A 23,927-nucleotide genomic window follows, 5' to 3' on the forward strand; every position below is an offset into this window, starting at 1 on the left:
AAAAAAAAAAAAAAAAAAAAACTGCATGAGAGAGAAAACCACAGCCAGGGGCGGTTCAGACCTGTAATCCCAGCACTCTGGGAGGTAAGCAGGGAGGATCACTTGAGCCCAGGAGTTCCAGACCAGCCTGGGCAACACAGTGAGACTCATCTCTACCAAAAAATTTAAAAATTTAGAAAAAGGGAGAGAAGGCCGGGTGCGGTGGCTCATGCCTGTAATCCCAGCACTTTGGGAGGCCGAGACGGGCAGATCACGAGGTCAGGAGATCGAGACCATCCTGGCGAACACGGTGAAACCCCGTCTCTACTAAAAAATACAAAAAATTAGCCAGGCGAGGTGGCGGGCGCCTGTAGTCCCAGCTACTTGGGAGGCTGAGGCAGGAGAATGGCGTAAACCCGGGAGGCGGAGCTTGCAGTGAGCTGAGATCCGGCCACTGCACTCCAGCCTGGGCGACAGAGCGAGACTCTTTCTCAAAAAAAAAACAAAAAACAACAAAAAAACACACACTTCCCCATAGTTTATGAAAACTTCAACGAGTTTTAGGGAAAGTTACCATAATGAGCATTATGAATTCCACATCCCAGAAGAAAAACCTTTTCTTCAGAAGTTTGAGGGCTATCAACTATCTGCCTTGTGCTATTCTAGGTTAAAAAAAAAAGAACATTATGTTACAAGATCCTGGTATATTCATTCATTTATTGTCTTGTTGTGTAGAGAATACCAGCAGCACGCTGCGGGGCATGCCAAAATTCCTTCCTTCCTGTACAAAGCTTTGAGTTAATTGACATTAAACAAACTAATGTAGGATTTGAATGGAAACCCCACAAATAAACTGGACCAGGGACCAAAAAGGCTAAATCAAAGTGGCAGATGTGCTCTTGAAATAAAGGATGCTAGATCTCCTTTCGTCTCTGTTAGGTAGATACATGGTTTGAAAATCCAGTACTTACAAAAAATAAGTGATAATTTGCACACGAGACTGTGATTTTCCTTGCATCTGGCTTGTTAGAATAGTATGACTAGAGATGGGTGATTCTGATGGTTCACATGTTGAGGTCTGGAGTCGTTCACATCACCTTTCTGTCATGTGATGATAATTTAAATACAGTATTAAGATTTATGAAACCTGTTACACATACAAGCTTATTTGGCCCATTTAACTGTCCTGGGAGAGAACTGCTTGGCAGCTGGTTGCCATCAGTACCACCTTTATAGTTGAAGAAATTGAGAGTCCAAAAAGGATATTGCAGTACTTGTTGAAGTGAGCAGGCACCCAGCTCACCTGGGGAAGTTGTTTCAAAGCGGATTCCGATTCAGCAGGGCTGGAGACTCCGAATCTGCGTTTCTGGCAAGCTCTCAGCTCACACTTGGGGCAGGAAAGGGTTAAAGGATTTACCCAGGTGATTCCCAGAGCAAGGGCAGAGCCCAGTTCGAAACTCACATCTTCCATCTTCAGATCCCCATCCCTGGCTCCAGTGCTCTACCAGACGGTCTCCTACTCATTGGTATAGCTTCATGTTCATCCTCCACTGAGTGATTAAAAAAAAGGAAAGAAAAAGTTCTTTTTATCTCAAATGAATTATTTAAAACTAGATAAAAAAGAAGGAAAAGGGTTTTGATGAATATTCGTGAGTAATATATGATGACAGTGATTAGAGAAATAAAAAGTTTTGAGTGTCAAGAGTAGAACCAGCTCTCTTGGAAGGACCTAAACGGATAGTGAGTGCATTTTTTGCACCCATGTAAAACATACAAACAGGAGGTTTCCACAGATGTTTTTATGCTTTTTGCTCATCTCCAAAGAAGGAGAGAAGCCTACTGGGAAGAAAAAGTGATTCTTCTTCTTCTTTTTTTTTTTTTTGAGACGGAGTTTTGTTGCCTAGGCTGGAGTGCCATGGCGCGATGTCAGCTCACTGCAACCTCCCCGTCCCGGGTTCAAGCAATTCTCTTGCCTCAGCCTCCTGAGTAGCTGAGATTGCAGGTGTGCACCACCACACCGAGCTAACTTTTTGTATTTTTAGTAGAGACAGGATTTCATCACGTTAGCCAGGCTGCTCTCAACATCTGACCTCAGGTGATCCACCTGCCTTGCTGCCAAAATGTTGGGATTACTGGAGTGAGTGAGCCACTGCGCCCAGCCATAAAAGCGATTCTTTAAAGAAGAAAATAAGTTGTTAACATCACAGGCACATTGTTTGTTAAACAGTTCAATGACATTTGCCAGGGCAAAGAGTCCCAGTTCATTGTCCTTTCAGATGCATTCAGGGTTTATTCTGCATGGCACTGAGAAAACAAAGAGTTGTTTTTAAATTACGTTGGTTGAAATTCTTAATCTCCCAAGGCTCATTTAAATCTAGTTTTCATTATGTGGACATAACTATTCTTTCTTTCACATTTTTCTACAATGCTCCAATCTTTCACAATATTTCTAGAGTTTCTGATTTCCAGATTGAATGCTCCCTCCTTCTTTTGCAAACGTTCATTTTCCAGTAAGTCTTATTCTGTTCATAGGTTGCTTAGCTCTAAGAAGTCTCTATTTAAGCCTATGTGGATTTAAGATGAAACTCTGCAATAATGTACTCTTTGGTAATATGACTGCAGACATATTGCCAATGGCAATTATTTTCCAAACTCCCTGGAACTCCTGACCATTGGCTACACAACCCATTTATCTCACAAAAACATGTCTCTTCATTTGGATGTAATAGAATTTTGTGGACCCCATTTATAGCATTATGATGGGGCTGTAATATCACCTGATAACTTAGTCCTAGGGCTATTATGAACACCAACAAACATCTGAGGTTAAGAAATTGTCTTATTTCTAGGAGCAGACATACAGAAGAGCCAGCCTTGAAAATGCTTATATTTTAATAAAGGCGAGGCAAGGCGAGGGGAGAAGTCTGTGGGCAGAAAGAATTGCTGGCACCAGCCAGGCCTTCTCAGAGCCCTGAGAAACCCAGTGAGTCCAGAGCAGGGAAAATCGGCTGAAGAGCATGGAGGGAGTGGATCCCCAACTAAGTCTGTTCTGAAGGGATGTGCTGAGCGTTGCGTAGGGTAAAGCACCGTCTAGGATAAGAGAGGAAGGAGCAGAGGTGAAATGGGAAGAAGCCAGGTTCTCTTTATCTTTTAGGCAACATTTGCCCTAGTGGATATGATTAAAGATAAAAAATGTCTGAAAGTCCTCTAAAGCATTCTATTAGTAAAGATAATAAGGATAAAGATTTTCATCTCTCCTTATTATCTTAATATGTATTTAGTAATATGTATACATATGTATGATGTATTTGTATATACATTATGTATTGTATATATGCATGTATTTGTATAGGCATCTATTAGCATATATGCATACACTTATATATGCATTTGTATATATGCGTATACATATCTGTATATGTGTGTGTATGTATATATGTATTTGTGTATGTATGTATTTGCATGCACGCACACGTATATGTGTACCTATGTATGCATGTGTGTGTGTGTATATATGTATGTGCAAATGTATCTGGACACTAGTTCTGGGTCTCATTTTGTTAGCACTGAACAAGTGTTGTGAGTGGTGACATTGTTTGACACTGAAGCGATACCAGATTGGAGAAATACTGTCTTTAGAAGGACTTCATTTGCCTACATACATTTTTCCTTTGAGGTTAATCCAAGAAGTTTTTATATTTTTGAAGGACTAAAATAGCAATGTGTTAAATTAGAAAAACGTGAACACAAAGCTAGATACTGCATTTAATATAAGATGTTAATGCTTCCTTCTCTGAAGAATTAAGAAAAAAAATCATATCAAGAAGGGGCAAAAATGATCACCCCCAGTTTGGCGAAGCTTCTTTCGCTTACCACGTTTGACTTTTTTGTGTGCTGTAAATAAAAGACACACTGGTCAGATGAATATTCTTTCTTAATGAGATACCGGTGGCATCAGAATGGCAAAAGTGCACACATTTAGAATAAAACCTCCTGAAGGACTGCCGTATCTTCGTTGGGCTTATGGTGGGAGAGCAGAGCTTTTTCTAAGCGCATTGCCTATTTTGTTTGTGTTGCTTTTTCCTCCTGCAAATACAATTAGATACTAGACCTTTTAGAAGCATCTACTGTATGTGTGCTGCCTTAAAGAGAAACTATAAACAATAGGCCTGCGACGGCCTAATAAATAGTTTTCCAGTATCCTTAGGTCTGCAGACATCCGTTAAAGGCCACCCAAAGTGGCACAGGCTGCAGCATATGTATAAATGGTTCTCCTACCTGTCCTAGTTTTCCTGCATAGTACTCATTAAGAGAAGGCAGGCATCCACCTGCAATGAACACATCCCAACACCTTGTCGTGTCTTTGTGTCTGAATAATCTGATTCATCAAAGAAAAGAACAGGGTTGTTGATTTAAGCCATTGCAAAAGAAATAATTAACTGGATGCGGGGTCCATTGCTACACATCCCTAGGCTCATAGAAGAGAGTGGTATACCCAGAGAAGTCCTTACTGGTTTCCAACACTCTCCATTTACTGTCCAGATCCTTTGTTCCATCCTAAATCCAGGGATTCTGGACATTTATCCCTTCATCCTTCTTCTGTCTCTTCCCTCTACCAGCCTTTCTCTCTCTGTCTCTATCTAGGTGTTTCTATCTCTCATGGCAAAAGCAGGCACCAAAACACTCCACCGTGTGACTTTCCTTAATCCAACTTCTTCCTTCCAGTAACACCCAGGTAATGGCCAGTGTACAGCCCTGGGGAATGATTCCATTCAGAGACACAAACCCTGTTTCTACCTCGTCCTCACTGTTGATGTTACTTCTCTAATCCCACTTTCTGATGGGTGGGCAAGAATCACAGCTGACCTTATAGGACAGTTGCAAGGATTAAATGATCATTTTTCATAAAATGTAAGACATCATTGGTTATAAAATGTCCCATTTTTTATCTGCCATCAGAGAAGAAGAAATGCTGCCTAATACCTAGGGTAGGCCTTTGATTTTCATATTTCAGAGTTGATAAAATGTGAAAAGTGGTGTATCTTATAATCAGCAAAATTGAATTTAAGAGGATATTGCATGCAAAGTGCTTAACAAGGTAACCTGGTTTATTTGGTGGGTAAGCTATTTATGAAAGTGGTTAAAAGATATCTAATCATGGCAGTATAGGGAGTTAAGTGATGTACCAAATTCTGCTTGTTTATATGCAAGAGAAATTTAAGGAAGGGTTTTGTATTGGATTGAAATGAGATTAAAACTGACAGAAAAAGCAGGCTATTGATTTAAGATGATATTGGCTTCCTAAATGAATGATCTCCACACTGTATTGTGATAGCAGCAAGGACTTCTTTCAGATTATTTTCGTTTTTATTTTATTTATTTATTTATTTTTGAGACAGAGTCTCGCCCTGTCAACCTGCCTGGAGTGCAGTGGCGTGATCCCGGCTCACTGCAGCCTCCACTTCTCCAGTTCAAGCAATTCTCCTGCCTCACGCTCCTGAATAGCTGGGACTACAGGCACCTGCCAGCATGCCCTGCTAATTTTTTTTTTTTTTTTTTTTTTGGTATTTTTAGTAGAGACAGGGTTTTACCATGTTAGCCAGGATGGTCTCGATCTCCTGACCTCGTGATCCACCCACCTTGGCCTCTCAAAGTGCTTGGATTATGGCAGTGAGCCACCATGGCCCACCCAAGAATTTTTTTTTTTTTAAGCATGATCATGATCATAAAATTCTTGTTCCACTTAGTTGTTCCATTTGTTTTTCATAATTATAAAATAATTATCACATATAAGACTTGGAAACATTGAAGATGAATTTGATAATCCAATTCTCTGGAGGTCTAATCTGGCCATCTTCCTAATTTTTGAAAACCATGAAAGGACCATTTCCCCGAATACCTTTGTTTACTCCAGATGTGAAATTCAGTTGACCATTCTTTAAGATTTTCTCAGTTTCAACACTTTGAGATTTTCAAGAGTTTAGGTATGATGGATTCTCTGTATTAACAATGTCATATTTTTATGAGCTATAGGGATCACAAATTAGAATCAATTTGGGCCCTTATTTTCTAATACTTTGGTTGAGAAATATGCATCTTGCAAAATATTCATCTGTTATAGAAAGGCCTCAGGATTCCTGAAATATTTTGCTGAAAATGTCAGTATGCTTTCAACTTTGTTAGCTTTCTTTCTTAGTGTTTTAATCTAAGTAGTTTGAATCCTTTTTTGTACTCTAGTTACTTGAAAATAAATGCATATTTTAGTGTTATAATATGAAATACAACCTGATGGGGCCTCCCCTCATTTCTGGAACTTATCCCGTGACCAAAATCCAGAGGAATGGTCCTCCTATGTTATTGGTATATTCTGTATTGAAATGAAATAATAAACACTGTAGTACTAACACAGCAGTACCTTTTGTTTGGGGGTAATTTGCTTAGAATTATGTGTTTCTCATAAGTTCTTTAAAAATGGCCGTGGTAGCCTGCCATTTGCCTGATGGGAGTATCCCAACTTTCCTGGAGCTACAGAAAAAAAACACCCCACACATTGGCAAACACCAATCTAAAGTTCAGGTCTTTTTATGGTAACATAGAAGTAGGCATATGAAATTATTATGCCACGTATCTGCCAGATTTTGATGTTTAAAATATTCTCTGTTACAAAGCCACCAAAGCAGATCCCAAACCCTGTGGGTGGCCAGAGTTTCTGCAGTAACAATCTATACATGCTAACTAAGGCAGCAGCCTACCCCCGCCGGCAGGTAGGCAGGCAGGTAAGTAGGTAGGTGAGATCTCCTAGCTATAAAGAGGAGGAGCCAGGCTGCAGGGAAGAAGGGACATGTCAGTCAAGGCCAGGAAGTCTCTTCTAGAGCTGGAGTTAAGGAACTCATGTGGTCCTGGTTAGCAGCTTGTGTTCAGCACTCTTTTTCTGGTTTTAATCCTACTGGGCTAGATCCTGTCTCCCCTTTGAAGTCACAGGGCTGCCAGGCAGGGAGGGTCCTATGCAGCAGCCTGTGTCCATTCAAGCTTTAACCAAAGGGATGATGAAACCTGCCAACAGCCAAGTCAAATGGGAGGACAAAGATGTGGCGCGGCTGTGGCTTGGTTTGCTTTCGAAGAACAGCACTTAACGTTAGTGACCTCTCTTGTGGAAGTGGGTCTGTGAACACTACCCTCGGCTGCTTCTTACTCCCCGAATGTGTGTGTGACAGAGGTTTTCTGTATTCATTTGTTTCCTTTTCCTGGGCTGTACTTCATTCTAGGTGTTCAACGGTCTTTGTTGAGTGAGAATCACTTGGGGGTATAGTTTGGGTTGCTGTGTCTTTTCAAAATGTGGAGAGTATTTCACCCCTTTTGAAATGTTTATCCTGAAGCTTCCTTATTTTCAAAGTTTTTCCCTTCTAATGAGCAAAAGCAACTGAGGGTTTGCTTGCAATATTCTGAATTATATTTCCTTTCTCATTTTTGTGCAATATTAACTGTGAGAAGAATTTTAAGATGCAAAGAAAGAAGGCGTGCCTCCCGTGTCTCTAGCATTTCTAAGGGATTTTTTCCTTCCTAAATCGATCTCAATTAACTTTGATTTCTTTCTTTAGAAAACCATGTGCTGAAATAATGCTTTGCCAGATGTGAGAATGGATTCTTTCCCCTACAAACACACACTTAAGCTTCATTTGAGTTCTAATATTTTGGTATTTTTTTTTCTTATTCAATCTTACGCAACATTTATGTAGCTGTTGGCTTTGTTTGCAAGAGTATCTTACTTTATCTTGGAGAGATACTAATACTTTAAAGTTATTGCTTGTTTGTTGTTGTTGCAGCTGTTTTCTTTTTAGTTTGTAATTTTAAATTTAGCCTGTTTCTTATATATATAACCTGTTTTTGCCAATTTCTGATATAAATCACACGTTCGTTCATGTTTCTCATCATGGGTGAGCCAAAGCTAACATTACATAGTGTGTTATTCCCCTGCGAGCCTTGGTCGAGGCTCAGGCCCAGGAAGGAGACAGGCAGCAGCCATCAGCTCTGTTTCCTGTTCTGAGCCTGTAAAACACACTACCCAGTGCCACCATGGGAAGGGAGTATCTGTTTTGCAAAAAGTTTTTAAGAAGGTCTAATTTTTGTCTGAATTAGCATGACTACACTAAGTCTGTGGTGCTGATTTTACTTTGAAACCCACATCTATGTGTTTAGACTCCTTGATTTGGCCACTCAATTGTGACTGGAAGAGAAAGCCATGAATTTCAGGTTCCCTAACATCTGGGATGCCGTTTCTGTACTGTCAACCTCTGTGTCACCCTCTCGTATTATTTTTGATTGTTGGTGAGTTTGATTTTGCTGTCTATTCAAGATGATTTTTTTCCCTCGTGTCTGATTCTGGTTCTCTGTCTGGCATAACTGACTTTTTGGTACATTTTGCATTACTCTTTGAACACCAGGCTTAGTCTTTCCCAGGGTGTCACAGAGCTGTAATTCTGCAGGTTCTAATGGAGCCCAGGAAAGGCACTTTTGCATATGCACAGATACCTGACCACCACTTTAAGAGACAGAGGTTCAAGTTGCTTTTGATTCTTCCTCCTTGCTGATTCTCAGTGCAGTGCGTCTAGCAAAGAATTTTGTGCGCTTGGGAAGCTAAGGAAAATACTTGGTCCTGGGGCAGGTGGAGGATCGAGCGACAGAGTAGATATGGGGTTGGGGTAATTGTTTCCTAAAGATGCTGATCCTTCTGGGTGGGGAGGGAGCTCTCCATCTCAGAAGGGCTGCTTCTAGGATGCAATCACTGATGGGAAGCACCTTATTTATTTAAAGGCCAATTCAAAGAAGGGGAGGAGAGTGCTAATTTAAACACATGTCCCAAATAAAAAAACATGTCACAAAGGGCATCATAGGGCTGTGGGGGCAAGGAGAAGGCAGATGGTAATTCAAAGTCATTCCCGTCACTAATCCCCTAGTTGATCATGGCCAGCTTGTTCAAGATTAGGTCTGGACCTTTCTGGGTCTCAGATTTCTCATTTGGAGATGAGAAGTTTGGACTGGAAGGGTCTGCAAAGCCCACACTCCCGTGCTTCCCCTGCTCTGGCCCCAAAGTTCTTTTTTCTTTTTTTTTTCTTTTTAAATAAAAATGTGTGGCCCAACTAGCCTTTGCTTCTCACTAGTTGATGTCAACACTGAAGATGCCAGAAGACTAATATAAAAATGAAAGTTCATATGGATTTTTTTTTGTCTGTTATAAGAACCAAAATGGGATTGTATCACAGCAGCTCTGTGTGATTGCAGCAGAAGGCACATTTAAGTCGTTGAAGTTTCCCAAACTTGCCATTGCTCATTGGCTGTAGAATATAAACATAGCCATTGGCTAACTACTTGTTTGACTTAAAACCATGAAAAATGATGGATCCAGCAATGACAAATGGCTATTTCTTCTCACCAAATCATGCAAAAGAGCTAAGATATTAATCGAAAGTAAGGGGGAAAAAGAGCTTGTCAGTGATCCAGATATTTTAAACATTGTGGTGTTTGGAAGCATCTGGATACTTCACAGCTTTTTTTTTTTTTTTTTTTTTTTTGGTTCATTTATCATCCAGATGTTCACCATCATGGAATCACCACTTGAAACTCTACTTCAGCTAATAACTTAGAGTGGAAACGTTTGTATCTTTGGTTGGTTGCCCTTTGGTTCTCCATTGATCCCTCTGTCTTCCTCTAAGTCCCTCTTCCTCAGAATCCCCGGGAATGTGGCAATTTTGCCAGATGCTTAGGTGTTGGCCTTCAGATTTCTTTTTTTAATCTTCATGACCGCTCTGTACCCTGTCTGCTTGAATTATAGATTGCATTTGTCAAGTAATGACACATGCAATTAGGTGTCTTCTAAGACCTTTGAAATTCAACTTCTTAAGTTGAGATTAAAGTGGATATTGTGCTGCCCTGCCGCAGTCAAGCCTGGGATGCTTCGAGACCTGCATAAAAGTTTTTCTAGGCTGGCATTTCTAACTCTTACTGTCTGGAGGAAAGAAAAACAAGCTACTTTTTTCTTCTGAAGGGTAGAAATGGAGTCTGTAAAAACTATCTAAAATGTGGTCCCAGTTAGAAAGGACTCTGAAATCAACAACTTTTTGAAACGTGACTGTCTGTTAGAGTGTCTTGAATTACGTGTTTCTTTGGGCATTCAGGAAGCCTTATCAGTTGTGAGTGAGGACCAGTCGTTGTTTGAGTGTGCCTACGGAACGCCACACCTGGCTAAGACGGAGATGACCGCGTCCTCCTCCAGCGACTATGGACAGACTTCCAAGATGAGCCCACGCGTCCCTCAGCAGGACTGGCTGTCTCAACCCCCAGCCAGGGTCACCATCAAAATGGAATGTAACCCTAGCCAGGTGAATGGCTCAAGGTAAGGAGACTTCCGCCCCTTTCTCTCCCCAACCTCCCATTTTCCTATCCTTTAGAAAGACAAAGTGGAAGTGAGTCATGCTTCTCCAAAGATTGACTTAGAAAACAAGGCCACTGTGTCAGTAGTCTCAGCTACTCGGGAGTCTGAGGCAGGAGGATCGCTTGAATCCAGGAGGCAGAGGTTGCAGTGAGCCGGGATCATGCCACTGCATTCCAGCCTGGGCGACAGAGCAAGACTCTGGCTAACAAAAAAAAAGAAAAAAAAGAAGGAAGAAAGAAAGGCCATTGAACGGTGACGTTGGGCAGTGCTGGGAAAATGTGTTCTCCAGTGGTTTGTGTAGAGGATGGAGTTTGTAAAATCAGTAGTATATTTACCAAGAACTCTCTTTGAAGATGTGTTCAATTCTATTTCCCAGGCACGAGGGCTCTGTGGGAGGGGAGCCTTGCCCACATATGGTGGAATTCATCTGAGGTTTGATTGCCTGTAAAATAATGCTGTCTTGTGTTTTCACAAAGGGAGAGTGTCAGCTAGTGGCCAGGCGGTGCAGCGTATGTCCAAGCCATTTGAATTTGTTAGTGGATCTCCATTATCTGCCCTCCACCCTCACCCCACCCTCCGATCCCTGCGGTCCTCTTCTCTTAATGCCTGCTGTTTTATTTTCTCCTCTTAGCTTAAACGTAAAGCCCGCTCCGGTGTCTCCCGTAATTATTAGCTTCCCTGAGTTTGTCACGAACATGCGACTGTCATGTAAAATGTATTACCAAATGCAGAACTGTCCCTGGCCCTCAAAAAGCATTGAATTATGTGTAGTTTTGAAAAGTAAAATTAATTTTAATTATTATCTAATACCCCATATGTATTCAGGAAAAAGAATATCAAATCTTAGGATAAAGAACAGATTATTTCTTTTAAATGTTGCATAATCTACCATCCGGTCATAAGAACAGCTCACATTTTCAGACAGTTTACTGTGTACAAAGCTCTTTTATATCCAGTAGCCCCTCAGTCCTCCAAGCAGCCCCTGATGAAGCACACTTGACCCTATTTGATGGATGAAGAAACCTGTGATCAGGCATTTCCAATCTGACCCCAAATCACCACTTAAATGGAATCAGAATTTGGATTTAAACCAGGAGCGTTTGACTCCACACCCTGAGCATTTTCCACTCGGTTGAAGCTGTAATGGGGCCTTTTTGTTACATACATGTTTGAACGCTAAAAAGGTTTATTATAAGTGTCATAGTTTATAAGTCTGGAAACGGTTGCGTCAATTCCTAGTGTGGTGTTAATGAAGGTGCCAAGTCACAGTGTCCTAGAGGGAATGTCAGCAGCAAGGCTGGACGTGCCAGATGGGGAGATGGGAGATGCCAGAGCGTTCCTCCACTCCGAGAAGTCAGTTCACGTCTGTGCATCTAGCTTCCTGAAAGGGCACTGGCTCTGATGCTAAATATTGCCACCACACTGGTCCTTTAAGTGGAGCTCGAGGCAGGCCCATCTTGGATCTCATCAAGAGATTCCTTCCAGGAGTTATGGAAGGACATGGGTAGAAAATGCAGTGATGGGTCCAGGGCACCAAAGTTGTGAGAAGTTAATGATTACATCTAAATATATATTTTTTTTTTTTTTTTGAGATGGAGTCTCACTCTGTGGCCCAGGCTGGAGTGCAGTGGCCGGATCTCAGCTCACTGCAAGCTCCGCCTCCCGGGTTTACGCCATTCTCCTGCCTCAGCCTCCCGAGTAGCTGGGACTACAGGCGCCCGCCACCTCGCCCGGCTAGTTTTTTGTATTTTTTAGTAGAGACGGGGTTTCACCGTGTTAGCCAGGATGGTCTTGATCTCCTGACCTCGTGATCCGCCCGTCTCGGCCTCCCAAAGTGCTGGGATTACAGGCTTGAGTCACCGCGCCCGGCCACATCTAAATATTTTTTATCCATAAATCCTATACATTTGATACAGTGTTTCTGCTGATCATTAGCTGTATATATTTCTGAAACACCGAAGAATGCAGGCTAATCATGTTCTAAAGAATGCAGCAGTGTTTATGCAGGAGATCAGTTGGTGGAACACAGCCTGGGAACACTGAATGAATTCTGTTTTGGGTGGAGTCATATGATCCCATATACGCCAGCATGATCACGGCAGAGACACTAAGACTGGGACGTATTTCTAAAGCTTTTCTTCTGCAGAGGCTAATTTCTACCTATGGGCAATTCACCTGCAGGGAGGTAGGGGATGTTGGAAAGGGGAGAGAGAGGAAGGAAACGCCTCAGACAAAGGGGCATTGAGATGATTTCCGATGGACAACAGGCAGAGTGAGCCATGTCCTGGCCCTTGTTTGAGAGTCTGGCCTGGGGCCAGTCTGGATTCAGCAAGCCTCCAAAGGGAGACCGAGTGAGGAGGCAAGAACAGTGCTCCAGAAATGAAAGTTTCTGCTATTCTCACTGTGTTATTCCCGAATTTAAAATAAAATAAGCATTCTGTTTGTGGGAGAAATGCAAACACTGTTTTCCTTAGCGTGGGCCTGTGATTCCCCTTGGTAGCTGCTGTCTCCTCTCCCGCCTGGCCAGGCGTGGGGCTGCTTTTCCAGCCTATGTTGTGACCCCAGGGTGCAGGTTGGGAGTTTGGGGCAACCCTGAGCCACAGGCAAGGGGCTTCAGTCCGTAAGAAAGACACCAGGGCATTTCTCCCAGGGCCCTCAGCACAGCAGACTGGGGAAAGCTCCTGGGTGGTTATTCTGCCAGGCAAGTGAAAGGCTGGTGCTGCGCTGAGGGTCTCTTTCTGGGAAATCTTTTTCAGGGGAACTGGACATTTTCTTTTTTTTTTTTCTTTTAGATGGAGTTTTGCTCTTTTTTACCCAGGTTGGAGGGAAGTGGCACGATCTCGGCTCACTGCAACCTCCACCTGCCGGGTTCAAGCGACTCCCCTGCCTCAGCTTCCTGAGTAGCTGTGATTACAGGCATGCACCACCATGCCTGGCTGAATTTTGTATTTTTAGTACAGACGGGGTTTCACCGTGTTGGCCAGGCTGGTCTCGAACTCGATCCACCCACCTCGGCCTCTCAGATTGCTGGGTTTACACGTGTGAGCCACCGCACCTGGCCTGGACATTTTCTTTCAAGGAAACGATGGGAACTTTAAGAGCTTCCCCTCTCGGGGCTCACAGACTTCTCATTGCTCCCGTCATAAACTTTCAATGCTGTTCCAGCTCTTGAAGCATCGGTGATGTGTTTTGGTGGGTGAATACTGGGTGAAGACCATCATGTCATCCTCTTCATCCTCCAGGTCCTCTGGTGGATTCGCAGCGATGTGGGTTTGGCAGGTGCTGTTCATGAAGAGAACAAGGTGGACCCCATCTGCTTTCAGTCCAGGCCTACGTGCCTCCTCTGAGGAAGAGGGCAGCTGGGTTGAAATAGGCAGGGGAGGAATGCTGGCTGCAGAGGCCGCCTCAGCTTTGAGGCATCTGGCAGTGTACAGATGTCAACCAGTCACCAAGTGTCATCGTCCCCCACCCCCAAGGATGTTGCAGGGGGAGGGAGAGGAGTGGCTGACACTAATCCTCTGTAGAAGACAAAGATACAGAGCTCATGCCCGTCTCCCCCAGAGCTCTGTGTCTCCTGGCATTGTGTCTGGGTGCTGGCCTGGTGTATCAGTTGGGATTCTCTAGAGAAATAGAATCTATAGGATATTTTAATATTTTAAGATATTTATTGGAAGGAATTGACTCATGCAGTTGTGGGAGTGGGCAGGTCTGAGATTTGCAGGAGAGGCTGGCAGGCTGGAAACTAGGCAGGATTTCTGTGTTACGGTCTTGAGGCAGAATTTCTTCTTCTCTGGAAACAACAGGCTTTGTTCTTAAGGCCTTCAGCTGATAGATGAGGCCCACTCACATCATCCAACATAATCTCCTTTAGTCAAGTTCAACTGACTGAGTTACCTGCACAAAATGCCTTCCCAGTACCACCTCAGTTAGCGTTTGATTAAGTCACTGGGTGCTACAGCCTGGCCAAGTTGACCCAGGACACCGACCCCCACACCTGGCTTCCAGGGATGCTGCATTGATCAGTGACTGGTGGCCTGTTGTAGTTTTTAGATCTCTAAACCAGTGTACTCTGGGGGCTCAGTTCACTGCTGCTGCTGGAACTCAGCCTGGCTGGTGGCGTGTCAGGTCAGAGGTTCCCTAGGGGACTGCTCAAGCTCAGTGACCTGAAAGAGCTGAAACGTAAGTGGTGAGTCAGTGTCCTGCTATGAAGAATTCAGCGGGCTTCCTGAAGGGGACTGGGGGAAAAGAAAGCTGAAAGGTTGTCAGTGGAGCTAAGACTCATCTCAGCCAGAGGTTGGAGGCAGCCTTGGGGCAGACAAAGGGCTGCCTGGGATCCAATCCACAGGCTTTGCTGACTCACTGTGGTTTTTTTTTTGTTGTTGTTGTTGTTGTTTTGAGACAGAGTTTTGCTCTTGTCACCCAGGCCGGAATGCAATGGCACGATCTCGGCTCACTGCACCCTCTGCCTCCCGAGTTCAAGTGATTCTCCTGCCTCAGCCTCCCAAGTGGCTAGTTTTCATATTTTTAGCAGAGATAGGGTTTCACCGTGTTGTCCAGCCTGGTCTCGAACTCCTTACCTCAGGTGATCCACCCACCTCAGCCTCCCAAAATGCTGGGATTACAAGCGTGAGCCGCATGCCCGGCCTTACTGTGGGCTCTTTATGAATGTCAGGCGCAGCTCCATAAAAAGGAACATGGGCGTGATTCACTCTGCTTTATTTTGGACACCATGAACCAGCACTGGGCTGTGTTAGCCCAGCTTGAGGGGCTGGGTCAGAGGTAGGGTTCATGGAGGTATAGATTCTGCCACGGAGGGGTTCACAGCAGAGATGCTGCAGAGCTGTGTGTGGCTCCCCGACTCTGGAGGAGCCCCGCTGGGAATGCAGCTGCTGAACGCTGCACTGCCTGCACCTGCATCCTTCCAGACTCCGAAGCCCCAGGCCAGCTGTGCCAGGGAGTTAGCCCATCTCCTGGCCCCTGGCCCAGTAGCTTCTTCTAATTGTCCCTCCTCTTAGCTTATGCATAATGGGCTTTCCTGTAGTGCACGTACCTCTTGAAGTCAAGTCCAAGGGGAAGTTACATAAGTCAAATATTACTCTTTGGCTAGAACTTGTGGGCTGTTACCTTTGTGGCCCCTGACTATCTTGCAAACACCTCCATGGGAGAAGTACACTCTCTGCCCATAGGTCTTGCAAGAACATGGCCCACCTCCTTCTGCATAGAATATCCAGCTTGGGAATGATGCCCTCTGTCCATCCCTATCCATCCAGTACCCACGGAGAAAAAGGCCATGTGCTTTGAGAGGAAGGAAGGACTTAGTTCCCAACCAAATAGTGGAATTCTAGAAAACCTCAGCCCTAACGTGCTTACAAGCTCCTGAAATGAAATACAAGTGGTGAAATGAGATCTGTTGCGTTATAATAGAGCTTCTGTAAAACATAATAAAAGAAAAACAGGAGAGAAAGGAACCACTGCTTTGTGAGCCAATTGGGACGTCCTTGTGGGTTTGGCTTGGCCACTGCCAGATCAAACGGCAGAATTCTTGCAGACACTAATCTCATTGCACGTTGTGTAGACACAGGACATCATTTCTCAGCTTCGGTGGTCCACAGCCACGCTCTCCCTTTCTTCACTCTAGCCTCACGCACCAGAAAGCCACAATGGAGAACTGTCAGTGTGCAGCCAAACTAAAACCAGCTGTTTTCCTGTGCCATCCACACCAAGGGCCCAGCTGGGAGTATCGGTGCCTGCTCAGCCTCTCGTGAGCTCCCTACCAATGGCCTGAATTCGCTGTGAGATCCCTAAAGCTCAAGTCGTGATAGACTGGCAGGGTAAGCCAAGAGGTAACACCTGCTCACTCATGGTCCACAAACAAACTGTCTTCACGTGAGCAGGCTGGCAGGTCTGTGCAAAGGAGGCTGCTTTTCCTCTATCTCAGCATCCCCAGCTCAGGCCAGCCAGATCACAGGCAGCTTACGCTAAGCGGCACCTTCCCTTTTCCACGGGCGATGGTGATTTTGTGAGGCCCACCTGGAGGCTCACTGCAGGTGGAACTCAGTTAGTTTATGTGCCATGCTGTGAGTCCTCCCTCAGCCCAGTTTGCAGGCCACCTGGAGCCATTGCCATGTTCGATTCTGTTGAGTGAAGGTTCCCCTGGTGTGGTGGTTCTCAACCTGGGCTCCGGGACCAGCAGCGTCACCTCCCCCTGGGAGCTTGTTTGAGACGCGGCTTCTCAGGTCCTGCCCTAGAATCCAAGAGCCTTGGGTGGCAGTCCAGCACGCTGTGTTGGAAGGAGCCCTCTGCAGGATTCCGCTGCCTGGTAGTCTGAGGACCGCGGCTCTGTTGCACGATTCAAGGAGATGAAAAATGAGAACGCCTAACATCTGGGTGAAGGTGGCCCACCCAGCGAATGATCTGGGAGAATCCACGCGGACGCGGGGTTCCCCAGAAGTCCTTGCCTGAGTTGAGAAATACCTCCTTCCCTCCCACTACATTGATGCTTTGCCCAGCTGGACCTGTGCAGCGAGAGACGATGCTATCTGGGCCTTGCCTCTCTCTGGGACGGAGATTCATTGTGTGCCATGAATAATTCCAACCTCGGGTCAGATAGCAAGATGCTTTATAGATGTTATTTTAAAAACATGCCACTTGTAGTGTGATGGAGATGAGAAAAAGTAGGGTTTACCTGCTGGGTCTGTCTGGGCCTTAGACATACTGTTGATGCATACAGTCATTCATTCATTCAGTGAATATTTATTGAGCACCTACTATGTGCAGTCACTTTTCTAGGCACTTGGGATAGAGTAATAAAATATACAAAAATGTTTTGCCTCACTAAGTTCGCTTTCTAGCAGTGAAGATGGTCATGACATCAGATCACTTATGAAAACACACAGCAGGTTAGATCGTGGTCAATGCTAAGGAGAAAAATAAAGCTGTGAGGGGATGGCAGCAATAAAGAAGGTGGCTGGAGAAGATCACAAAAAAGCGATGTTTGAGTAAAGCCACAAAGGCAGTGAGAGAGAAGGCCCGTGATTAAACAGCAGAAAAGATTCCAAGACGAGGGAATAATAAATGCAAAGGCCCTGAGGTCAGCTTGACGTGTTCAAGGACAACAAGGAGGCCATCGTGGCTGCTGTTTAGTGTCCAAGAAGAAGAGTAATAGATGATGAGTTTGGAGAGGCTGTGCGGCCATTGCCGGACTTTGACTTTCACTTTCAGGCGAGCTCAGAAACCATTAGGGGACTTTAGGCAAAGGAGGGATATAGTGTTACTTAGATTTTGCAGGGCCTCTCTGACTCCTGTGTTGAAACCTTCGTGTGAAAATCTGGGTGTGGGATGGGAGAAGTCTGCATGAGAGTGGGAGAGGCAATCGCATCCTGGGTACAGTTGGAAGGTGGAATTAACATGCTTTGCTGATGGGTTGGACATATGGCATGAGGAAAAGAGGAAGCAAGGATGGGCGAAGGCGTGGAGAATGTACCCCAAACGAGGTATGGACAAACCATAACTAGGAATACTCATGAGCATAGAGGCCCCTTTAAGGGCCCCTTTTAAGCATCACCCCAGACACTGGGGACAGGAACTTCCCTCTAATAAACACCAGGTAAAACAAGAGGCTCTTGCCTCCTTGCCTGAGCTCAGCGGATCTTAATTCATTAGCCCAGTGGTTCTCAACCAGCGTGATGTTGCCCCCAGAGGCATTTGCCAATGCTCATATTTTTGCTGGTCACAGCTGGGAGGTGTTACTGGTATCTGGTGGCCGGGGACATCCTGCAGTACTCAGGGCAGCACCCCTGCCAGCCCCTACGCCAACCTGTCCAAAGAGTGATCTGGCTCCAAGTGGCAATAGTGTTGAAGTTGACAAATGCTGCACGAAACCAACATTTATTTGGTGTTTAATCTGCATAATGTACTGTGTTAGCTTCAGTGGAGATGGATTAAGAGTTAAGCAAAGCTGGCCGGGTGCAGGTGGCTCACACTTGTAATCCCAGCCCTTTGGGATGCTGAGGTGGGCAGAACACTTGAGGTCAGGAGTTCGAGACCAGCCTGGCCAAGATGGTGAAACCCCATCTCTACAAAAAATACAAAAATTAGCTGGGCATGGTGGCAGGCGCCTGTAGTCCCAGCTACTCAGGAGGCTGAGACAGGAGGATCACTTGAACTTGGGAGGCAGAGGTTGCAATGAGCTGAGATCATGGCACTGTACTCTAGCCTGGGTGACAGAACAAGACTCTGTCTAAACAAAAAAAAAAAAGAGAGAGCGAGAGAGAGAAAGATAAAAAGAAACTAAGAGAAGCTCATGGTCTACCAAAGGTGAAAAAGATTCTGTGAGATCGTGAGACACATTCAGTACAGAGCGATGTTCAGGGCCCAGCAATAATAGGGATGAGGGTGCAATCAACTCTACCTGGGTGGGAGGGAAAGAGCCTGAAAGGGATAATACCCATATTTTTACAACACACATGATTTATTAATAGATTTTGATATACAACATATTGTCCAGTTTTCTCAAACATCTAGGAGATGACATTACTATGATTATTCCCATTTACAGATGACCACTGAGTTTCCAAAAGTTTTCGTCACTTGCTCAAGTGAAAGTTGAAAGTGAAAGTAAAAGTTGGCCATTTGGCCACAGGCCTGGACTCTTCTTCACTCCCTCACGGCTTTGTAGAAGAAGCTGAACTTCTTTCCTGCATTGACAGGGATAGCAAGCTTCACTCCACATGTCAGACAAGCAGTGACAAGAAGCATCAAATCCAAGGGCCAACTGCATTTTGATTTTTTGTATATATTACACATTTTAAAAATATTTACTACCATCTTATTTTATCACATCAGGTTAGTTCACCTGCACTCACCTTTACATTAACCTCACCAGGTGTTTCCAAACAAAATCACATTTTAAAAATAGTAGGTGGGTCAAGAGTTCAAGGCCAGCTTGGCCAACATGCTGAAACCCTACCTCTACTAAAAATATATATATTTAAAAAATTAGCCAGATGCTTATAATCCCAGCTACCTGTGAGGCTGAGACAAGAGGATCGCTTGAACCCAGTGGGGGCAGAGGTTGCAGTGAGCTGAGATCGTGCCACTGCACTCCAGCCTGGGCAACAAGAGCGAAACTCCATCTCAAAAAAAAAAAAAAAAAAAAAAAAACCATCCTGGCTAACACGATAAAACCCCATCTCTACTAAACATACAAAAGAACTAGCCGGGCGTAGTGGCGGGCGCCTGTAGTCCCAGCTACTTGGGAGGCTGAGGCAGGAGAATGGTGTGAACCCAGGAGGCGGAGCTTGCAGTGAGCCGAGATTGCACCACTGCACTCCAGCCTGGGCAACTGAGCAAGACTCCGTCTCAAAAAAGAAAAAAAAGAAAGAAAAATTGTTTTGATTAACCAGGATTCACCTGGCCTGTTATAAAAATAAAAACCTGAAGCACCATATTGGCTATTGGGCTCAATCCTTTCTTCTCTGAAAAAGGAGCCTTTCAGACAAATTAAAAGACATGCGCAAGATAGAAAAGACGTCATATCTGATCTTTGTCATGTAACTACTTGTAGAGATCTTATGCTACAGAACATTTTATGTTCAAATGACGAATCCCAAAATGGTGCATTTCCCTCCAGTTTTCAAGATCTAAAAGCAGCACAGTCTTGCTGACATTCGTTTTTGGCTATAAAGAGAAATATAAACTTAAATAATGAAACTGTCTCAGGGAAACATCGAGCCCCTTTAAGGGGACAAAGAACTAACTGTTGGTGAGCTGGTGGTGACTTTTTAATTAATTTTGTCTTCAGTTGCTTCAGAGAAGGGGGAAGGCACAGGACTGTTGGGAAGAGGCTGAAATTCCAGGTGTAAGAGAGAATATTTAGTAAGGGTAAAAATAACACACAGCTGTGAAGACAAACATCTACGGTTTCAGTTTGAGCCCGGAGTTCTACATGAATCACTGCTGAGCTCCACCCGCTGCTCCAGCCATGGGGTCTGAAACAGCTTTTCCACTGCCTCTGATTCAGAAATAAAACAGACCCACAAATTACCCTGCAGCGCTCCAGACAATCCCCTCCTTGTCTGGGGTCCTAAAAATACCTTTTGTGGTGACTGACCTCGATTCACACTATGAAACTTGATTAGGAGCTTGTTCAGTCGATTAGGACTAAGTATGTGCTTTGAGGATCCTTATGAAGAAAACCACCTGAGGAGGGATTTATTTGTGTTCAGACTTGAGACAGGCCTGGAATGCTTGTTCCGGGCCAGGCTTTTTGTGGGGGTTCTCTCGCAGAACTGACCTCTTTGCCCTCTAAGGGTAGAGCTGCCAAAGAAAGCCTTTCCAGTTCTTCCATGTGGCTTCCTCACCAAGTTCTTCTTAATGTGAACTAACCTAATAAACCAAAAGGAACATTCAGAAACACAGTGACATTCCAGAAAACAGTTGCATGCTGAACACTGCACAATAGTAAACCTTAGCTTGCTGACCTACATAAGAGTTTACCGAGGTACAATTAAGAACAGTTGCCAAGAACAAAAAGCCTCACATTTACACCCACATACGCACATGCACAGGCGTGCGCATGCTGTGTTAATTTGTATAGTGCTTCACAGCTTGCAGACTTTCTTCACAGGCATCATCTCAGGGATGTCCTCACAGCAACCTCAAGAAAGCGTTCATTCATTTTTATGAATGAAGGAGTGGAACCTCGAAAGGTTAGGTGACTCATCTAAGGTCAACCAAGGTCAACATTGGTTTTCTGATCCCAACATGAGGGGCTTTCTCTTGCACTGCAGGTATAAGATAAGAAGCTCAATATTTAAATGGAAGATTCATTCACAAAGGTACTCACTCATCCTGCAGACACTGAGAAAATACAGAGAACGGTGGAAGTGGAAAGGAGACATTTCTCTCTCTGCAGGCCGGGGAAAGGCTTGTAGAGACCCCTGAGGTGAGCACGGACAGGTGAATAGAGCAGGTGCCAGGTGGTGAACAAGTGAATAGCGCAGGTATCAGGTGGTCATAGGCAGGGCCTTGAAGGCAGAGGGAGTAGCAAAAGTGAAGGCCCAAAGGGAAGAGACTAGAGGGTGATGTAGAATGTGGTCTTTGAGCACAGAGCGCATGGAGTTGGGGAGAGGGGCTTTGGCCACTCAAATGCCAGCCCCTTTATAATAGAGACACTGATATAACCCCAGCACCTGGGACAGTGCTTGGCCTAGAAAGATGCTTCACAGATATTTGCTAAACAAATGACTGACTTGAGGGGCCCCAGAGCCAGATCACTGAGGAGAATCTAGGGAGGGGCTCCGGACTGTGACGGGGATTAGGTTGGACATGGCCAGCTTGCATTTCTGTTTGGGGGAGAGGACTCTGGTAGCAGGAGGGAGAAAGCTTTGGAAGTGAAGTTCAGGGACACTTCACCAGCATGTGACGGAGAACAAGGGGCTGAAAAGGCGTGTCCAGGTGCAAGAGGAATTCAGAGGATTAGGAAGGAGGATGGCTGTAGGAGAACAGGTAGATTTGCGACAGGATTAGCGGGTTTACCTCCACTGACTCAAAGAAGAAGATGTATTGATTTCCGCAATTACATTCTGACTTGCCTTGGACTTTCTCCAAGGAGTGGGCCCCTGCTAAGTGTTCTGAAGTGAGGGTGAATCAGATTTAATGTGGCCAGCAAGCTTGGGGCTGTCCCCCTGGGATATATTCAGTGCCGTTCTTGGATAAATGAGGCCCATTCACACCCACAAGGGCTGAGGCTCCATGCTTGTCAAGCTAATGGCCACGGCTGTGCCATTTCATTGCGGGTTCTTTCCATGACGGAAACTGCCTCGCCGTAAGTAGACTCTGATGTGAGAAAACCAAAGTCAGATGCCAAGTTTATTTTGTTTTTCAAAGACTAAAGACCAAATTTTACATTTCTCAGTATGCTTTTTCAGGAATATTAGTCCCCACCCCAAACCCTGCTTTTTTTTTTTTTTTTTTTTTTTAAGGGATATTATGTATGGTGATAGCTCAAGGAGGCTTTCATCTTGGACTTATTTTATTTAATCTTAAAAAATTAGATTGACTACTTCCAGCTCCTGTCCTGGTCTTCACCTCCATCTTTTTGGGCCTGCAGTCAGAGTCAGATGCACTCCCACTCGGCTCGTTCATCATGGGGACTTTTTGTCTGGTTTCCTTTTGCACTTAGGAATGTTTGCCCATCATCTGTGTAAAACATGCACCCTGCTGGGCACATCAGTGAAGTTTTGGGGAGAAGCATAGAATGCTTACCTGCAAATTGAGATGACTATTTCTTTTAGACCAAACTTATCAAAACCTATTTATATCTCCACATAAACATTGCCACCTTCCAAGTCTTCCACGGGGCCCTGCCTTGCTCCTTCGTGGCTGCCCTGCTCAGCTCACATCTGTAACCCTCACCCATGGCTGTCTTCAGGGCCAGTCTGAAGATGTTCTTTTAGAATACTTAATAGTGATGAAATTAAGTTTTCTGAGGGTCCACTCAGTGGTGCTTTAGGTCTGTGAAAGACTCCTCACATGGATTTACCAAGCAATGGTACAGAGTGGGGCAGTGAAGTACTTGGAGTTGAGACCTTGACTATCTAGGGTCAAATCCCAATTCTTTCCCTATTGGCTGTGTGATCTTGGGCAAGCTATCCAACCTCTCTGTGCTTCATCTGTAATAAGGCTCCTGCTTTCAAGTATTTCTGTCATGGAGATGTGCAGATGAAATGAACTGACAGCAACAGCTGACACCTGGCGTGGTCATGTGCCAGGCACTATGTTAAATGCTTTATCCATATGTTTATTAAAACGTAAACACATGAAAAGAGTCTGGAGCCATGCTCATCGTTAGTCAACAGTGAAATACTGGTTGGAAGATTAACCAACTGAGGCCTGGAAAGATTTTTTTACCCACAATGCTTTGGTGCTCTTGGAGACATAAGCATGACCCTATTTAATGTTGGTAAATTTGAATTTAAAATCTAGAAAGTAGGGGTTTCAGTGCAGCAGCTCATGCCTGCAATCCCAGTGCTTGGGGAGGCTGAGGTGGGAGGATTGCTTGAGGACAGGAGTTAGAGGCCAGCCTGGGTAACATAGTGAGACCCCATCTATACAATTGAAAAACAAACGGGTATAGCGGCGCGTGTGCATAGTCCCGGCTATTTGGGAGGCTGAGACAAGAGGATCGCTTGAGCCCAGGAGTTTGAGACCGCAGTGAGCTGCAGTCATACCACTGTACTCCAGCCTGCGTGACAGAGCAAGACCGTGTCTCTTAAGAAACAGTAAAATAAGTAAAATCTAGAAATTTGGGAGTTACGGAACTAGAGACATATGTAACACTGCATCTCTCAAGGTTTTTTCATTTTTTAATTACTGATTTTTTTCATGTTTTTGCACTGACTTCTCTGACAGGTCTGATCTTTCCAATAGCAGCCAGTGTGGAGGATAGGCTGGGGACATGCCGTCTCCAGACCTCTGTGGATGCAGCATGGGACCACTGTATACAGGGAGTGTCCTG

At 44.5% G+C, this 23,927-nt stretch overlaps 1 protein-coding gene across 8 annotated transcripts in view; it reads left to right on the forward strand.

Moving 5' to 3' along the window:
- ERG (ETS transcription factor ERG) overlaps positions 1–23,927 on the forward strand; it is a 280,942-nt gene that overhangs the window by 204,325 nt on the left and 52,690 nt on the right. For 6 of the 8 annotated variants that reach the window (XM_023191587.1, XM_023191601.1, XM_023191595.1 and 3 more), the window contains one exon: positions 10,152–10,369. The exons of the other annotated variants lie outside the window; for them this stretch is intronic. In XM_023191587.1, the coding sequence (XP_023047355.1) occupies positions 10,152–10,369 (218 nt within the window). The remainder of the gene's footprint in view (positions 1–10,151; positions 10,370–23,927) is intronic. 8 annotated transcript variants of the gene reach the window in all.

The sequence above is a fragment of the Piliocolobus tephrosceles genome, chromosome 19 (assembly GCF_002776525.5).
Source record: "Piliocolobus tephrosceles isolate RC106 chromosome 19, ASM277652v3, whole genome shotgun sequence".
Classification (NCBI taxonomy): domain Eukaryota; kingdom Metazoa; phylum Chordata; class Mammalia; order Primates; family Cercopithecidae; genus Piliocolobus; species Piliocolobus tephrosceles.